This window comes from Manihot esculenta, chromosome 3 (genome assembly GCF_001659605.2).
Source record: "Manihot esculenta cultivar AM560-2 chromosome 3, M.esculenta_v8, whole genome shotgun sequence".
NCBI classification, from domain to species: domain Eukaryota; kingdom Viridiplantae; phylum Streptophyta; class Magnoliopsida; order Malpighiales; family Euphorbiaceae; genus Manihot; species Manihot esculenta.
In genome coordinates this window covers 22,037,789-22,055,081 of record NC_035163.2, presented here as the reverse complement: position 1 = coordinate 22,055,081, position 17,293 = coordinate 22,037,789, and the positions used below count along the sequence as shown (strand labels likewise).

At 32.8% G+C, this 17,293-nt stretch overlaps 1 protein-coding gene across 1 annotated transcript; it reads left to right on the top strand.

Moving 5' to 3' along the window:
• The first annotated feature begins 423 nt into the window (after positions 1–423).
• On the top strand, positions 424–15,945 carry LOC110612005 (ATP-dependent DNA helicase 2 subunit KU70). Its single transcript, XM_021752620.2, has 19 exons — positions 424–587; positions 697–774; positions 1,558–1,674; positions 1,960–2,074; positions 3,218–3,323; positions 3,447–3,564; positions 3,681–3,764; positions 3,882–3,940; positions 4,486–4,619; positions 4,725–4,768; positions 6,035–6,111; positions 6,464–6,611; positions 10,859–10,920; positions 13,256–13,316; positions 13,915–14,007; positions 14,080–14,200; positions 14,826–14,928; positions 15,064–15,250; positions 15,561–15,945. The coding sequence occupies exons 1-19, from the start codon at positions 522–524 to the stop codon at positions 15,672–15,674; spliced, it is 1,887 nt and encodes a 628-aa protein (XP_021608312.1). The 5' UTR covers positions 424–521; the 3' UTR covers positions 15,675–15,945.
• The last annotated feature ends 1,348 nt before the right edge of the window (positions 15,946–17,293 follow it).

Here is a 17,293-nt window from a genome sequence, read left to right as displayed (position 1 = left end):
ATATAAATACATATATATTATTCAATTTAAAAAAATAATAATTTAATTTTATATTTTAATTCAATCAAATTAAGTGTTAAATATTTAATTTTTAATTAACTATTTGAGAAATAATTTAAATACTTTTAAAAATTAATTACTTCTTTATTCTTTAATTTTATTAAAATTAATATAGATGGAGAGGATTCAGTTGAGCATAATCAAATTTTAGTATTAAATTATTGGTTTTTTAAATTAGATATCTGCATTAATTTTGATATACATTTTTTTTGAAAATAATTGATTCATTTATTTATTAAAAGAATTCCTTTTTTTTTGTTAATTGGGCTATGGCCTTATGGGCCTTTCCCCTCCACCGTTCACCGTTTCATAGCTTGCTCGGTAAGCTTCCCACCGAAAAAAAAAATAGAGTACATTTTCGAATTCGATGGTCTTTAAAAATGAGGCGGGTGCACTAGCTGAGCTGAGGGAACCCTGTTCTCTTCTCTTCTCTTCTCTTCTCTCTTTATCGCTGTTCGAGAATGGAGTTGGACCCCGACGACATCTTCAAAGACGAAGAGGACGATTCCGATTCTGAGTTCTATCAGGTCTCCTTCAATGCCCTATCAACAACTCCACCAACATATTAACTATTTATGTTTTTTTTTTAATCATAAGCAAAATTAACTGCAATTTCTCTGCTCTTACTTTGTGCAGGAAAGAGAATCCTCCAAAGAATTTGTCGTCTACCTCGTCGATGCTTCTCCCAAAATGTTTAACACCACTTGCCCCGGTGTTAGTTTCTGCCCCTTTCCATATGTTACTGCATTCTTTTTTTCATTTCTTTAACTATGCATGTATTACTTTTATGTTTCTGACTCTAATTATGTGTCTAATATCAAAGAAAGAAGAAAGTAATGTTTATTGTTTAAAATTATTTGTTTACTTCAATTTTAGTGTCGATTTTAATTTAGGAACCTAATATTAGTTTTTTTCTCTGTCCCTTTCTCTCTCTCTCTTTCTTAATTTTGCGTTATAGATTAATTGATTGTATGTTTAATTCGATTAGCTGATTTAATGAAGTTGTGATGATGGTTTAACTTGCGTTGCCTCTATAATCAATTAACTAAAATGTTTCATCAGAGTCTGCTACTGTTGAAGTTTGCTTCAGTGGGAAGTTGTCAAATTTCAGAGCATAAATACAGATTATACTCGTAGTTCATGCCATGGATCCTCAATGTGGGATGTGTGGTGTGCTACATGGATGCATTTTTGTGGGATTTTATTATCTTAATTCTTGCTGAATGAATATTATATGGCACTGCTGCTTGTTATAGGATTCGTCCTGAAATAATATTGAATGTAAATGAGAATCTCCTTGTATCTTGCTTGGTTCCTCTACCCTAACTTCAAGTGTTGAAAGTACTATGAAAGTGAAGATAAGATAAAACTATTGGATCGGTCAAATTGGTTGCTTTTCATGTGCTGTGCATTCCTATTTACACGTTAGGGATCACCTTCACTAGTTGTCTTTGGGATGCAATATGTTTAACCTTTCTTGGTTCATCAATATTGCAGGAAGATCAAAAGAATGAAACTCATTTCCACATTGCTGTCAGTTGTATTGCACAATCTCTGAAGACTCAAATCATTAATAGATCATCTGATGAAGTTGCAATCTGCTTCTTCAACACTGTAAGTGTTGCTCTGATGGTTGAATATAGTGGAATCTTGTTTTCTTGAATAAACAAATACTGGCAAGTTCTTGTACTCCGACATATTTTAAGGGTTTCATCTCTTTATGCCTTTACTTTCTATCTCAAAATTCTTTTCTCTGAATGTTTCTCTTTGCAATCATTTTTCTTTGGACATTGAGATTTGGATTGTTGAATTTTACAATATTATACTTACCTTGATGTTAAGTTGTTATCACTCATATTTTTCAGATTGGGTTCATCCATTTATTATGAATCATTGCAGAGGGAAAAGAGGAACTTGCAGGACCTAAATGGTGTTTTTGTATACAATGTTGCTGAAAGAGAGTATCTAGACAGGCCAACTGCAAGGCTTATAAAAGATTTTGATTGCATAGAGGGTAAGGTTTTCTTCGTTTCTAATTTTTTTTAATTATTTTTCTTTTCTGTTTGAGAGAGGGAGTCTAACATTTTTTTTTTTTCTTCTCTTGAGTAATGTTGAGTTTATTTTTCAATCTTGGGTTAATAATCCCATAAATTGTGAACTTTGGATAATTTTTAATTGCATACATTTTAATCAATGACAATTTTATGCAAGGGGAAAAAATGAGCCATCATGTATGCGGTTATATTGAGCTAGCACTACTACTGTGCTAGGATTGGTTTATTAAAATTGCTGGGCAAGCAGAGTAGTATTTCATTTATTGACTACAATCCTTTTGGACGTCTCTAACCCTTTAATCATCTCTACCTCTGTCTCTTTCTGTGCAAAATGCAATATTTTAGAGGTTTAAAAGCTTTTGATGGATACCCACCTAGTCATGATTCTGATCCCTGTATACAAGTGCAACCAATTATAAATAAACTCTTGGATTTATGAGATTATTATTCCTTTCTGTCATTGAGGGTTGATTATCAATTTCAAATGATGGTAATACCTCACTCAACGTTGAATTGTCTATTGTTTTAGTTTCTGTGAATCCTTGATCCAAGCGAATTTGAAATTTGAAGCTTTTTCTTCTTTTTTTTCTTCTTCAAATCTCAACTATATGATTTTTTATTTTATATAAGATGGTGAATTGAATAGTACTCAAAGCTGAACAAAGTAGTAGCTGTCTTACAGTTCCTTTATCCCTCTTTTTTTTATTTTAATGAGTGTGTTGTTAGTCTCTGTGGATATAGTTTCTGTAAGCTATTCCTGTAACTAGTGAGTCTGTTTTCCCAATTCACTGGCACATGTTTTGTATGTTATTTTTGCGTTTAAACAGTTCCTATTTTTCTGTAATTTTTGTCAGTGAAAATGTTAGGTTTGTTAGCAAGAGCTTGAGGATTTCTACATAAAGAAATCAGAAGTACTGAGAATTTTTAATGTGACAGTTTTTCATGTATTTCTTACTATCCCTAGTCTCCTCTATTAATGAAAAAGTAGTTTCATTTTTTCAGTCATAACAAAAGGATTTTAAGTTTGATCAATTGCCTCTTTGATGAATGGATATTTGTTTTGAAACTTGAAAGTGACCTTATTTCAACTGCTTTTCCTGTAGAATCGTTCATGAAAGACATTGGCAGTCAGTGTGGCATTGTGTCTGGGTCTCGGGAGAATTCCCTTTACAATGCGCTTTGGGCGGCACAAGCACTTTTGCGTAAAGGGTAATATAAAATTTCACCAATTTTTTTTGAATTTCTCTGCATAATTGGAATGCTATTTTCTTTTGTTCTTCAAGATATTTCTAAGCACACTGTTTACTTTGTTAAGTAATAAACTTATTTCAGATCCTCAAGAACTGCTGATAAAAGGATACTTTTGTTCACAAATGAAGATGACCCTTTTGGAAGTATGAAGGGTGCAGCAAAAGCAGATATGAAAAAAACCACACTCCAGCGAGCTAAAGTAGGAACTGTTATTTAATATAACTCCTTATCACTTTATGTTTGAATGTTTTTTGTATGAGCACACTTTTTCTGGAGAAATTTCATTATTAGAGATTGTGTTGGTGCTCTTTTCAGGATGCACAAGATCTTGGCATTTCAATTGAACTTCTCCCCCTAAGCCAGCTTGATGAGGGGTTCAACGTTTCACTTTTCTATGCTGTATGCCCATACCTAAATATATCATTTAATCTCACCATTGATACATATGAACATCATTTAATTATGTTTGTCATTTAAGTTGGGAGACATTTGATAAAAGAACTAATGTGTTTTCAGGAATTGATGGGATTAGAAGATGATGATGTTGCTCAGTTTATGCCCTCTTCAGGACAAAAGTATGCCATTTAATTTTTACTTTCTTATTTCAATTACATGGACCATCACACCATATTATTTGACTTGCAATTTTTCATCATTTTCTGACTTTTTAGCTTTTACAATTGCTGAAGTCCAATGTCTTGTAGAACCTCACTTGGCACAACTGCTTAGACCCTAGTAGCAACAGATCCATGTGATTGACAAATTAAGGATCTTGTCATGAGAATTGATAACTTTAAATCCCAACTCCTGAAGGGCTGTTCTTCAACTCTTCATGCTTCTTAGTTTATCCATTTAATGCTTCACTTTCAAGATGGGTTTCTTATTTTGTATTTTGGTAGCATGATAAAAAATAATATGATTTTTTTTTCATTTTTCTTTGACTCATATGTATGTATGTATGTATGTATGTGTTATATGTTACTTTCTAGTTAAGTGAAAAGAATTCGATGTCAGAAGTATTACTCAAACTAGTCAATGTTGATTCTGTAATCTCAACATTTATGTTTTGCATGCTAACTTTTTCTTCCTTTTCATATATGTTTCTATATTCAAATTTCAGATTGGAAGATATGAAAGATCAATTGAGAAAAAAGATTTTCGCAAAGCGCATAGTAAAAAGAATCACATTGTTCATTGCAAATGGCTTGTCTATTGAATTGAATACATATGCATTGATGCGTCCAACTACACCCGGTACACATGCTTTCATTTTCATACTATTTTATTGTGAATGCTTCTACATTTTATGTTGTAATCTTGTAAGTGGTAACAACTTGTATCCATGCTTTTGACTCCTAGGGGCAATTATGTGGCTTGATTCTGTTACCAATCGTCCTTTAAAGGTAATGCGATATTATCGAATGACATTTTATTTGGAATGCGTGCATTTATCTATATATAATATGTATATATAAGTGCAAATGGAGGATATGGGGAAGTATGAAGAATTACTAAAAGACTTTTAGAAACTCCTATATGTATAGGTAACTAATCTATCCTATGATGTATTTATTCTATTTTAGTTACTGGTAATTACAATATCATAAATAGAAATAAATTGAGTAAAAGGTATTCTACTAGTTGTTCAACACTTGACGTTCCTATTTTATGTGAACTATTACTTCTATGAGGAAAATTTTAAATTTCCCCGTTGAAAACAAGCACTAATTCTGAAGAGCACATTTTTTTTTTAAATTGTTAAGATTATTAAAAAAGAATAAAAGGTGGTTATGAAGAAATGGAATAGGAAGATTAGCTTTTCGTAAGAAGTTAAATCAAAATAAATTTTATGAAAATTAAACTAAATAATAACTATAAATAATTGAAAGTAAAACAAAGTATAAAGTTTGAGTTCATTATACATAAGATTGATTAAGTTCTTAATTTTTTTTTTATAATAATGTTTGTTGGCCCTTTTCCATACTCTTAAAATAAAAATTTTCTGGTGCTATTGTTATGCCAATATTGATGGAGCAAGAAATTATTAATTGGGAACTAAATAACATTCTCCTCGTTAGGAGAATAACAATCATATTGGTAGCTAAAGGAATTGAATAGCTTTTTCAAATTATGGTTTCATTTTTGTAGAACTTGGCTTTATTCTTTAAGCAATAAATTGTTCTTATACATTATACAGAATACTTAAGCATGACTTACTTTGAAACTAAATTACAGTGGCTTATATAAAATAAGACTATGAACAAAATAATTCTATAGATAATGATTGAGTTTAAAAAAAACCCATAAGATTATGGTTTTCTCAGAGAACTCAATTTTCCTACATAAGTTTCTTGCTTTTGGGATTTTTATATTATTTCTATTTTGACTTTAGGGTTCTCAAAATATTTTGGATTAGTTTATAATGAGCCTATGCATACTTGTTACTAATTCTGTAGGGAAATAAGAGAATTCTAATTTTAAGCTTACTTCCATTTTCCCTTTTTCCTACGAATTCTTTCTAAAATTTTGTAATAAGGGAGTTTTTTTAGACACACTATGGATTGTGCTACTATCTAAATTGGAAATTTAGTTTATTCATGTCAGTTTATTGTTTTAGATTTCAAATTGACATAGTAATGACTAGATTTGTAACCAAGTTATTTATGTAGACGGAGCGATCTTTCATTTGCGCTGATACAGGTGCATTGATGCATGAACCAACAAAGCTTTTTCAGTCTTATAAAAAGTAAGCTGGTTTGTCTTTTGTTGATTATGTTATATGTGATGTGCCCTAAGAATTTTTCTCCAGCTTCTCTCTCTCTCTCTCTCTCTCTCTCACCATGTGTCTGGTGGCCTCATACTTTACTTTCATTTCCTTGCTTCATGATTTTTTTGCTTTCTTGGCTTCTAGTGCTTTCGAATTACTTTTTTACTTGTGTTTTGTTATCCTAGTTGTATTATTATGTACTTATGATTACATACTTCTCATTTCTTCATGTTATTAGGGAGTAAAATTAGAACAATGTTCCCATGTACTGTTGTGAAATCATGTTGTCTACTGAGATTTTCATTCTAATTATTCATTCTTTATTCTTTAGTGAGAATATTATGTTCTCTATGGAGGAATTATCAGAGGTAAAAAGAGTTCCAATTGGACATCTCCGTCTTCTTGGATTCAAGCCATTAAGTTGCTTGAAAGATTATCACAACCTGAGGCCTTCAACATTTGTTTTTCCTAGTGACAAGGTTCTTTCTTTCTTTTCTTTTGATTTTTTCATCTTTATGCAATGTTGCAGGCATCATTTTGTTGATGTTTTATCTTTGCTTTCCCAATTAGCTTGGTGTGATCCTATATTGTTGTGAATGCTTATGCAGTGAATGGATCTTTATAAGGTTTGAGTATTTATACATAAAAATTCAACCTAAATTAGGAATATTTATAATAAAAATAAAATACCTATAATCAAGCCTAATTAGGATCTTAAAGATCCAAATCCTGCTAATTAGCAACACTCCCCTCAAGTTGGTGCATAGCTATCACACATGCCCAACTTGCAAACCAAGGTGTGATAGGTCTTGCTGCTGACCCTTTTAATAAATATGTCAGTTAGCTGTTCATTGGAAGTCACATGATCTAATTTCAATATACCATTTTTTAACTACTTTTTAATGAATGTTGATTAATCTCTATGTGCTTCGTTCGGTCATGTTGAAGCAGATTGTGAGCTATACTGATGGTAGCTTTGTTGTTACTGTACAAAAGAAGTTTGTCCCTCTCCAATAGTTTCAATTTCTCTAACAATCTCTGCAACCATAGGAGTTCACAAACTCTTTGTGCCATTGCTCTATATTCCACCTCAGCACTTGATCACGCAACGACACTTTGCTTTTTGCTTCTCCAAATGACCTCCTATGAGTGTGCACTAACCAGTAGTCGACCTCTTATTATCAAGGGATCCAGCCTAATTTGCATTTGTGAATGCGTGTATGCGAAGATTACCGTGTTTAGAGAATAGGAGATCGTTTCCAGGAGTAGATTTCAAGTATTACAAAATGCGAAAAACAGTTTGCATGTGAGACTCATGAATGTTTGGTCGAGTATGCGAAAGATAAATTAGTCTGCTACTAACCTCTGATATTTGTCTGGTCGAGTATGCACTGATTCGCCAATTCCTGCTTGTAGCTTGTGATTGCTCTCAATGGAAGTTTAGTTTTGTTGAATCGATCAAATCAAGTTCTGGGTGATTGCTTCAACCCATACAAAGTCTTTTTTAGCCTGCGCACCTTTCCTTGTGATGTTGATCAGCAAATTCAAGAGGGATTTTCGTATACACTTCCTCCTCTAAGTCTCTGAGGAGGAATGCATTTTTCACATTAAATTATTGTAGATCCCAGTCAAGGTTGACAACGCAAGATAGCAATATTCTAATTTAGTTCATTTTAGCAATAGGGGCATGTCTCCTGGTAATTTACTCCATAGATTTGAGTGTATTCCTTGGCAACTAGTCTAGCCTTGAATCTTTCAATTGATTTATCTACTTTTTTTTTTACAGCGAATACCCATTTGCAACTAACTGATTTTTTTTCTAGGTGGAAGAGATATCAACTTCTAGGTCTTATTTTTAGCCAAGGCCCTCATTTCTTCAATCATTGCTACCTTCTAATTAGAATCTTTAGAGCTTCCTTCCAACGTTCTGGGAGAGACACATGGGAAATAGACAAGACAAAGGCTTTATAGAATGGAGACAGAGAATCATAAGAGAGAAAGTTAGAATAGAATGCTTTATGCAAGACCTAACTTTTTTTTTCTTTGAGCAATTGGTTTATTTAGATTATTAATAGACTCAAGGTTTAGGGATGACTCACTAGATGGAGAAGAGTAAGATTGATTACGTTGAGTAGGCTGCACAATGGGTTTTTTCGCTTCTGTTGTCTCTTTTTAAGTATCTTCTTGAATCTGGTTTATCCAAACGCTCAATTTGATCACCAACAGTCTCCCACTATATAGTAGTCTCCTCTAGAGTAAAACGTTTTAGAGTTGTAGGACTAAGATTTATCTCTTCTTTCTTGTTCTCCTCCCCTGAAGGGTTGATGGGTAGTACAAAAATAAGGTTTAGTTTCTCTAAATGTAACATTCATATTGACAAAATATTTTCTAGATGGAGGATGGTAACATTTGTAATCCTTCTGTGTAGGTAGGAGAGTACCCAACAAATACATATTTAAAAGCTCTCGGATCAAGCTTCCCATCTGTTCTAGTATGAACAAAACATGTCCATCTAAACACCTTTGGTGGAAGAGCAATTTGTAAAGCATCTTCTTTGAGTAATACCAACAACTTCTTCTCCATTTCTGCTGTGCTAACTCTTCTCTTCTCCTTTTCTCCATACTTAGCTTTTGTTGTGTGTGTGACTCGTGGTAGTTCTGGTTAGAGAGCTAGGTTAGACTGACTTAGTCTTGGGTGTGATTAAATGCCGTACAGTTCCTTGCTAGTTTCAAGCAAATTGGGTGTTGAAAACCTAAGGACCGTGACAGTTGCAGCCCCTCTAAAAGACTTTTAAAGGCAAGAGCTTTGAGAGGCATTCTGTTAATGAGATAAGCTGCTGCTAAAATTGTATATCCCCAATAGGTTTTTGGAAGATTCATAGTGTAAAGGAGAGATTTGGTTATTTCCAACAGGTGCCTATTTTTTCTTTCAGCAACACCATTTTGGACACTAGCGTAATGACAACTAGTTTGATGTAATATCCTATTAGACTCAGATAAGTAGATAAATGTCCATCTATGTACTCTACGTCATTATGAGTTCTTAAAGCTTTTTTATTTGAGCATTAAATTGAGTACAAATCATCTTATGAAAAGATTAAAAGTAAGAAATCATATCACTCTTTGCCTTTGTCAAATAAACCCAAGTCATACGAGTGCAGCAATCAATAAAAGTAATAAACCAATGATTACGAGATAGTGAGACCGCTTGAGTAGATCCCCAAACATCAGAATGGATGGTTACAAAAGGATCATACTCTTATTGTTACTTGAGGGATAAGAGGTTCTTGTATGCTTAGCGTACACACAAGCATTACAAAGCAAAAAATCACGCTGAGCCTTGGAGAATAAATTAGGATAAAGTTTCTCTAAAACAAAGAAGGATGGGTGTTCTAACTGTTGATGCCACTGTATGATTTTTTGATTGTCATCCTGATTTCTTCCAAAAAATGTCCGAGGTGAATTCAAATTCAGATTCTCTTCCAACATATATAAGCCATCGTGCAGTTTACTATTATCAATCCTTTTTCTAGTTTGAAGATTTTGAATAATATAATAGTAGGAAAAATTTCAATTTTACAGTCAAAGTGCTTTGGTGAGAGCACTAAGGGATAAAAGATTAACAAGAAAATGAAGAATATGAAGAACAGAGAATAGTTTAATATTTGGAATACAAACAATAGAACCGGTTCTAAAGATAGGAGTGGAAGAACCATCTGCGATTTTGATATTGTCTTTTTGTAGATGCGGAAGATAATTAAGGAAGTTTTAAGAGGAATCCGTCGTATGTGTATTTGCATCGGAATTAATAATCCATAGAGTAGAACCAAAAGACGAAACAAAACCATTATCAGAAGCTCTTACATTGCCCACACAAATTATTGCCGTTTCAAGAAAAAAAAAACCATTTTTGTGTCTAAAACATTGAAAAATTACTCTTACTGAAGAAAGAGTTACTGTTCACCGATGAAAAGGCACGATCCAAGCACATCAGAGGCGCGACTTGAAGACGAGTCTGTCAAAAAGAACCACTGCAAAAAAAAAACCATAAAAAACGTCTCCCAGGCCTAAAAAAGGTGAACCAAGTCACAGGTTCACACAGAACGAAGGCGCGACTTGAAGACGAGTATGCCAGAAAGGATAGTCGGCGAAAAAGACCATCGGAAAATGGTACACGCGCCGGCTGGATGCTGATGGCGACTATGGGAATAGGTCAGAAATTGGATGGCTTTCCTTTGGGACGGGTGGTGTCAAACAATTCTCTTGATATAGTTGCCTAAAAGCTTGACTATTAGTTAACCCTAATTTTTTTATGACAGGTTTGAAACTTATGCTAATTAAGGTCACAAAGCTCTTATACCATAAAGAACTTTGAGAGGAATGTTTTATTCTATTCCCACACAAAGGATCAATCTAAATTTGGAATATTTACAATAAGAATAAAATTTCTATAATCAAGCCCTATAATCAAGCCTAATTAGTATCTCAAAGATCCAAATCCTTCTAATCAGGAACCTTTTATATTGGTCAGCACACTCATTTAGTTCGTTGGCATATTGCTATATGCACATTACTAGGCTTAGAAACATGCTCATAAACTAACACAAGAAATTAATATTTTGTGTCATGATATTTTTTTAATCTTGGCTGGTAATGTGTTTTGAAAAGCTGTTCTTTTTCCTTTTTTGTGTGTGTATCCTTGATTATTTTTTTGATTTGGGTTGCAGGAAGTGGTTGGTAGCACTTGCATTTTCATTGCTTTACATAGATCCATGTTGCGGCTTCAGCGGTTAGTGTCCCTTATGCAGTTCACTAAAGTACTATGCCTTGATTATCATATGCCTTTGATAGGTTTTCTCCCTTTTGTGTAGAGCATTCATTTTATATTTCTAGTTTATGGTTAAACCATGATGTTTTTTCCTAAACGTGGTCAATATTAGTGTTAATTCATTCCTTCCCTCTGTTCCTTTGATATGGGTGGGATATCCACTTGTAATTGGAGCAATACCCATTGAAGCACTAGAGGGCTGGAATTGTAGAAATTCATATTCAACACTACAAGTTTGTAGTTAATATCATCCACAAAGCTAGCAGTGTGTGGCATTGGTTAATTGCCTTCGCTTCATCTTTTTGAAGCTTAAATTCAAAAAATAAAAATGATAATGCTCAAGTGGCTTGTACCCACCTAAGTTCAAAGATCTCATTTATTTTATCTACTTGATTATGATGACAGTTATTTGCATGGTTTTTATATCATCATTGCATATTTTCTGTCTTGTGAGGGTATTGAACTGCTTATTATCTGACATACTGAAATCTGGAAAGATACCAAATGAATGGAGGAAGAGCACTTTGCTTCCTATTTTTAGGAACACTGAAGATAGCCAAAATTGCAATGAAGATATCCAAAATTGTACAACCTACTGTAGAATTAAATTAATGAGTCACGTAATGAAACTGTAGGAAATATTGACTGAAGAACATGGGCTTTGGGCATTGTAAGGTATCCAAGAGCTATCCTGGTTCTATGCTTAACAGATCTACAATAGAGCCTATCTTTTTACTAAAAAGATCGATAGAAATTTATAGGGAGATGAAGAGCCACATGGTATTTATTTATTCTAGAGAAGTCATACGATAAAATATTAAGGAAAGTTCTTTCGTGGGTTTTAGATTAATTGAATGTTATAGGAGAGGATGAATATCTCTATATGGTATTTATTTACCTAGAAAAGGCATATTATGGGGAAATTCTTTGGTGGGCATTAGAAAAGAAATGAGTCAATGTCAAATATGTGGCTAAGGACATAGAAGGGAAGAAATTACCTGTGTAGGATGGTGGAAGGGGATATGGAGTAGTTTTCCATATTTACATCGGGGATCACCTTGGACTCCATACTTATTTACCTTAGTTAACAACATATTTCACATTGGGGATAAAAGGAGAAAGCATCGATTATGATGGCTTAGTCATGTCTAGCATGTAGGTTCAAGTCCCCAGGATAGAGGTGTAATAAGTTAGTTGTGAAAGAAGTGAGAATGTAAAATGTGAGACCTAAAATGATGTAGATGGATATGGATGAGTTTAGGGTAGTAGAAGGGAATATGGATGAGTTCACTACAAGGGTGGATTTACATCAGAGATGAACTTTGAGTCTCTACTTATTTGGCTTAGTTAAACAACCTATTTCACATTGGGGATAAACTGAGAAAGCATGAGTATGATGGTTTAGTCATGTCTCGCATATAGCTTCATATCTCCAGTGTGGAAGTGTGATAAGTAACATAAGTTAGTTTTGGAAGGAATGAGAATGAAAAGTGGGAGACCTATAATGATGCAGAGGGGAGTAGCACAAAAGGATTTACAATTTAGTGATGCAGAATTGGTTTCAGATAAGTTGAATAGCCAAAAAATGAAACAAAAAACTTATAGCTGATCTCAACTGGTTCAGGATTAAGGCTTAGTTGTCTTTTGGATATACTATATAATAAGTGCATCTATGAAAGGAATGTCCCTATCCTTTTTTCCTAAAGAAAAGATAGGGAATTTTCTTTCCTGTCTTTCTTTTCCTTTTTTGCTGGTTTGGAGGGATGTGCAACCATCATAATCGCTGTTATTTATAATAATAGGTCCATCAATAGCAGCATGAACAAATGATGAATGTGCCAGCTTTTCAATAATTTGTTATTAGGTCTTCTATTTTCTAGTGTTGCATAGAGTTTCTCTTAAAACTAAACATAAGATTCTTATAATTTGTGGGATAGATTTTGTTTATTTTGACAATAGGTTGAAAATTTTCCTAATAGTTTACTAATGGTCAAGGTGTTAGATTGCAGTAACTAGCTGGGCAAGAGCCACAAATTTGAGAAACCTAGCAATTTTTCCCAAGGAACTGAACATTTAGTCTATGATTCTGAAGTAAAAGTTCAAGACTAAATATGTGGTTAAGTTTTTCTCCTTCCCCCAAGATTGCCATGCTGACTAGGAGCAGTAATATGCTTGTGGTCATACATATTTTTTAGATTGATGCTGAATGGTGTTTGGATGTGGAATTTTACCATTAAATATGCTTGATAGTAGTACAATTGCTTATGGTTTACTTTACACATATGATATTTTGCAGTTTTGCTGTTGCGTTTTGTGGCACCTCCTCTCATCCTCGATTGGTTGCCCTTATTGCACAAGTAAGAGTTACCTCCTTATTTGGTGTGGCATTACACATGATTGTATGACTAGATAAATTGGTGATGGTATGATCTGTTGCCTTCATCAATATGTCACCAATCATCTATTTATCATTTGCATATACTGCTGCTGAATGATAATCTTAGCAAAATTCCACTTGTTTTCTGCATTTATCTTCTTCTGAAACAAAATCCAATCAATATATTCTTCTTAAGAAATAACTATATTACAGGAAGTTGAATCAGTGTCCATAGTTTGGCCATTTGTCCATAGTCCATATTCCGTACCCACTGGCTACTGTGACCTTTTCATGAGTGGATTCAAATAGTGGGAGTGGAGAAGATTAAGAGCAAAGATAATGTGATTTTGTTAGAAAGAAACCATGCTCAATCCATTGATTTTATTTTATTTTTTGAGTTTTCTTTATGAAATGAATATGTGGCGAATCCATGCTGTTCAAATTACATGATATTAGAGGATGCATATTACTTTGAATAGAAATATCCAGTGGGCTTCAATTGCTATTATAATATTATATGTGTTTGGTTTCACAGAATCTACATGTCAAATCACATTAATCTCTTTGAAAATTTACAGGATGAGATTGTCAGTGCTGGTGGTCAGGTTGAGCCACCAGGAATGCACATGATATATCTTCCGTATAGTGATGATGTCAGACATATTGAAGAGGTAAGAACTATTATAGAGTTAATTTGAAATATATTATGTGGTATTGACAGTTACATGTGTGACTTATTGCAGTTTCATTCAGAGTCAAATGTGAGTGTACCTCGTGCAACTGATGGTCAAATTAAAAAGGCTGCTGATTTGATCAATCGTATTGACTTGAAAGATTTTTCAGTATGCCAATTTGCTAACCCTGGTAAGTTGCCATATGTTTCACATTGCACTCAGCAAACACTTATAATTATAAATGTCAAATTATTGCATAAACCTTTTTCTGAGAGCCTTTTATCAATTACATGGTTATTCAATTCAAAATAGTATTTTATTTTTAGTTGGATTTTCAATAGCTTTAGTGCTTTCCTATAATGAACTGTAGACTTTAAGGAAATAAGAAAGCTTCACATCTTTTTAAGATCATCAAACGCTCCTGCAGTTTACTCGCTTGCCAGCGTGTCTCCAGTTGCCTGGTTAAATATTGATTGGTGTATCTCCTTAAGCATGCCCCTAGAATAAACTGGCCTTTCAAACAACTCAATTGCCTGTGTTTGTGCGTGGAGGAAGGCTGCCTAACCGGGTATTGGGCAATCGCCTTAATTATTACTGCAGGGATAAAAAAAATAATATATACAGTTAATATAGGAACAAGAATGTAGAATTTAGATGCCACGGATGCCAACATAAGCAATTTTCGAGCAATATGGATGATAGTAAGTTTTCATAATTTAAAGTCGGTGCAATTGCTTTGTTCAAAGTTTTTATATAGAAAATTTTGCCTCCACAGGACATTGTCCCCCTGTATTTACTGCAATAATTTCTTACAGCTCTGCAGAGACACTATGCAACTTTGCAGGCGCTAGCTCTAGAAGAAGATGAGATCCCAGACTGCAAAGATGAAACACTTCCCGATGAGGAGGGCATGGCCAGGTTAGCAAGAGTTCTAGCTTAGAAGCTACAGTACTTTTGTTTATCTACCATTGGTCTGTCATGTGCCTTTTTATTTGGATCTTCTCAAAATGTTTGTTTATGTGTTGGTTGATTTGTTTGCATGTATGGCCACAGGCCACGAGTTGTTAAGGCAATAGAAGAGTTCAAGCTTTCTGTTTATGGTGACAAGTATGATGAGGAAAGCAGCTCTATGGGCAATGGAAAAGCAAATGAGGCCTCTAGAAAAAGGAAAGCAGCTGCTGAAAATGCTGCCAATGAGTCTGCAAATTATGACTGGGCTGACCTTGCTGACAATGGACAGGTGTGATTTGTTGTTTCAATCCTCACAGTTTTAGTTTTTGTTTGTGCTATTTGAAGTTGGCTATGTTTGAGTATGATTTACTTGCACTGCATTTGTGAGAAATGAAATCTGAGTCCATAAAATATGTCGAGGGGAACTTTTTAAGGTTAATGTAGCCTAAATTATTTGAATGAATTCCCATCTTAAATTGAATGTGTAGATATAGATTAAACCTTCTCCCACTCTACAATAGAGTTTGTTATTTAGAACTTAGTTGGTTAGAGCTTATTAGCGTTCTCCGGCATTAATCCCACTTAGCCATGTTTTGCAGTTAAAGGACTTGACAGTGCCGGAGTTGAAGCTCTACTTGACGGCGAACAACCTTCCGGTTTCTGGGAAAAAGGAAGCACTAGTCAGCAGAATATTAACTCATATGGGGAAATGAGCAAGATCAGGCTAAGACTGACTCTTCAGTTTGTGATAACAGTGGGGCATCACATGATAAGGTTTGAGATTCTTCTCTGCAACATGATGCAAATGTGCAATGGGATTTTATGTTCTAGGAGCATCTATTCACTACTGTGTTCTGAAAGTTCCCAGAAAGTTTCTTGTTACACTGATAGGTCATATAGGTGCTAAAATATGTGTTATTTTGTAACTAAAAACTGAGAAATTGTTTCATAATTATATTTGAAAGTTGGAAACTTCTTTTGAAATGGACGTTATATATTATTTATGTGATTCAATTGAATCCCATAAAACTAAAAAAATAAATAAGGGTGTGTATGGTGGAGGTTAACAAGGGGTAATTGTTACCCTTTTAATTTTTAACCTCTTATACTTAAGTGTCTATCGTATGATTTTTCAATGAGTCATATGTCATATTTTTCTCAGACAGAAGAAGAGATTGAGGAAATTATGGTTTTAGTATTTATAATTACTTGTGTAATAATGGGTAATTGAAGCAATTAATTGTTTGTTGACAATGATCAATAGTTTAAAGCAGAATGTTTAGTTAAAGAAATAGTTATTAAATTAGCTAATAATTATATAATAATAAAAAAGAATCTAAATAAATAATAAAAAAGTAATAATATGCGAGGATTTATATGAACTCAGGGTTTGAGTGTCAAAAATAAATGCAATTAGTTGTTGCTAAACATTAGACGTTAAGAGATTTTAGCTTTTTAATAACCACTTGTTTAATTTCTAAACATAAATATATAGTCACTAAATAATAAAAATAATGTTTTAACATAACATTAATATTAAATACTCTTAAACACCATTCCGGAACATAGCTTTGGAAGTATTTTCGAAATTAATTTAGCAAATTATGAGTAATAAAAAAAATCACAAGAAATATTTAGGTTTCGTTAATGTTTGCCAAGTATGAAGTGAGTTCTTTATTAGCTGTATATCTATTTCAGTTTAAAATGATTAATGCGTCTGTGATGGTTGAACCCAATATCTTTAATTAGTGTATATAGCAAATATATATTTATAATTTAGTTATTTATCTTAATTTTATTTATTTTATGAACGTTATAATTTTTTTGAAAAAAATTTGTAGTTAAAAATGTTAGTTTCATTGTTGGCCAATTTTTGTTTTGATAATTTAAAGTCTAGTTTTCCAAATTTCGCAAAATTTATAATTTAATTATTACTTTTTTTAATACTAAATAATTTGGTTGTTAACAAAAATAATCATTCTATTAAATTTATTATTAGTAAATAAAAAATTGAAAGAATCACTTTAAATTGTTATAAATACTAAAACTATATAAAAGAATATTTTAAAAATTACAATTAAAATTAAAAGAAGTAAATTGTTATAAAAAATAAAAGTTATACTAAATTATTATAGTTTTAACCGTGATTCTAAAGGAATAATTATTTTACTAATAAAATGAAATATTATGTGATTTTATTAAATTTCACAAATTATATTATATATAGTAAAAATATATTGAGAAAAATACATTTTAATTATTTTTATTTTTACGTTTGAGATTAAAGTAAGTAATTTTTATTGTATTTCAAGGTTGAAATTTTTAGAACATT

Bases quoted from the DNA above. Each gene is read 5' to 3' on its own strand.
- LOC110612005 (XM_021752620.2), top strand. From the start codon at position 522: ATGGAGTTGGACCCCGACGACATCTTCAAAGACGAAGAGGACGATTCC. The intron at 3,565-3,680 runs GTAGGAACTGTT...TGCTCTTTTCAG, and splicing joins CCACACTCCAGCGAGCTAAA to GATGCACAAGATCTTGGCAT. The intron at 14,008-14,079 runs GTAAGAACTATT...GACTTATTGCAG, and splicing joins ATGTCAGACATATTGAAGAG to TTTCATTCAGAGTCAAATGT.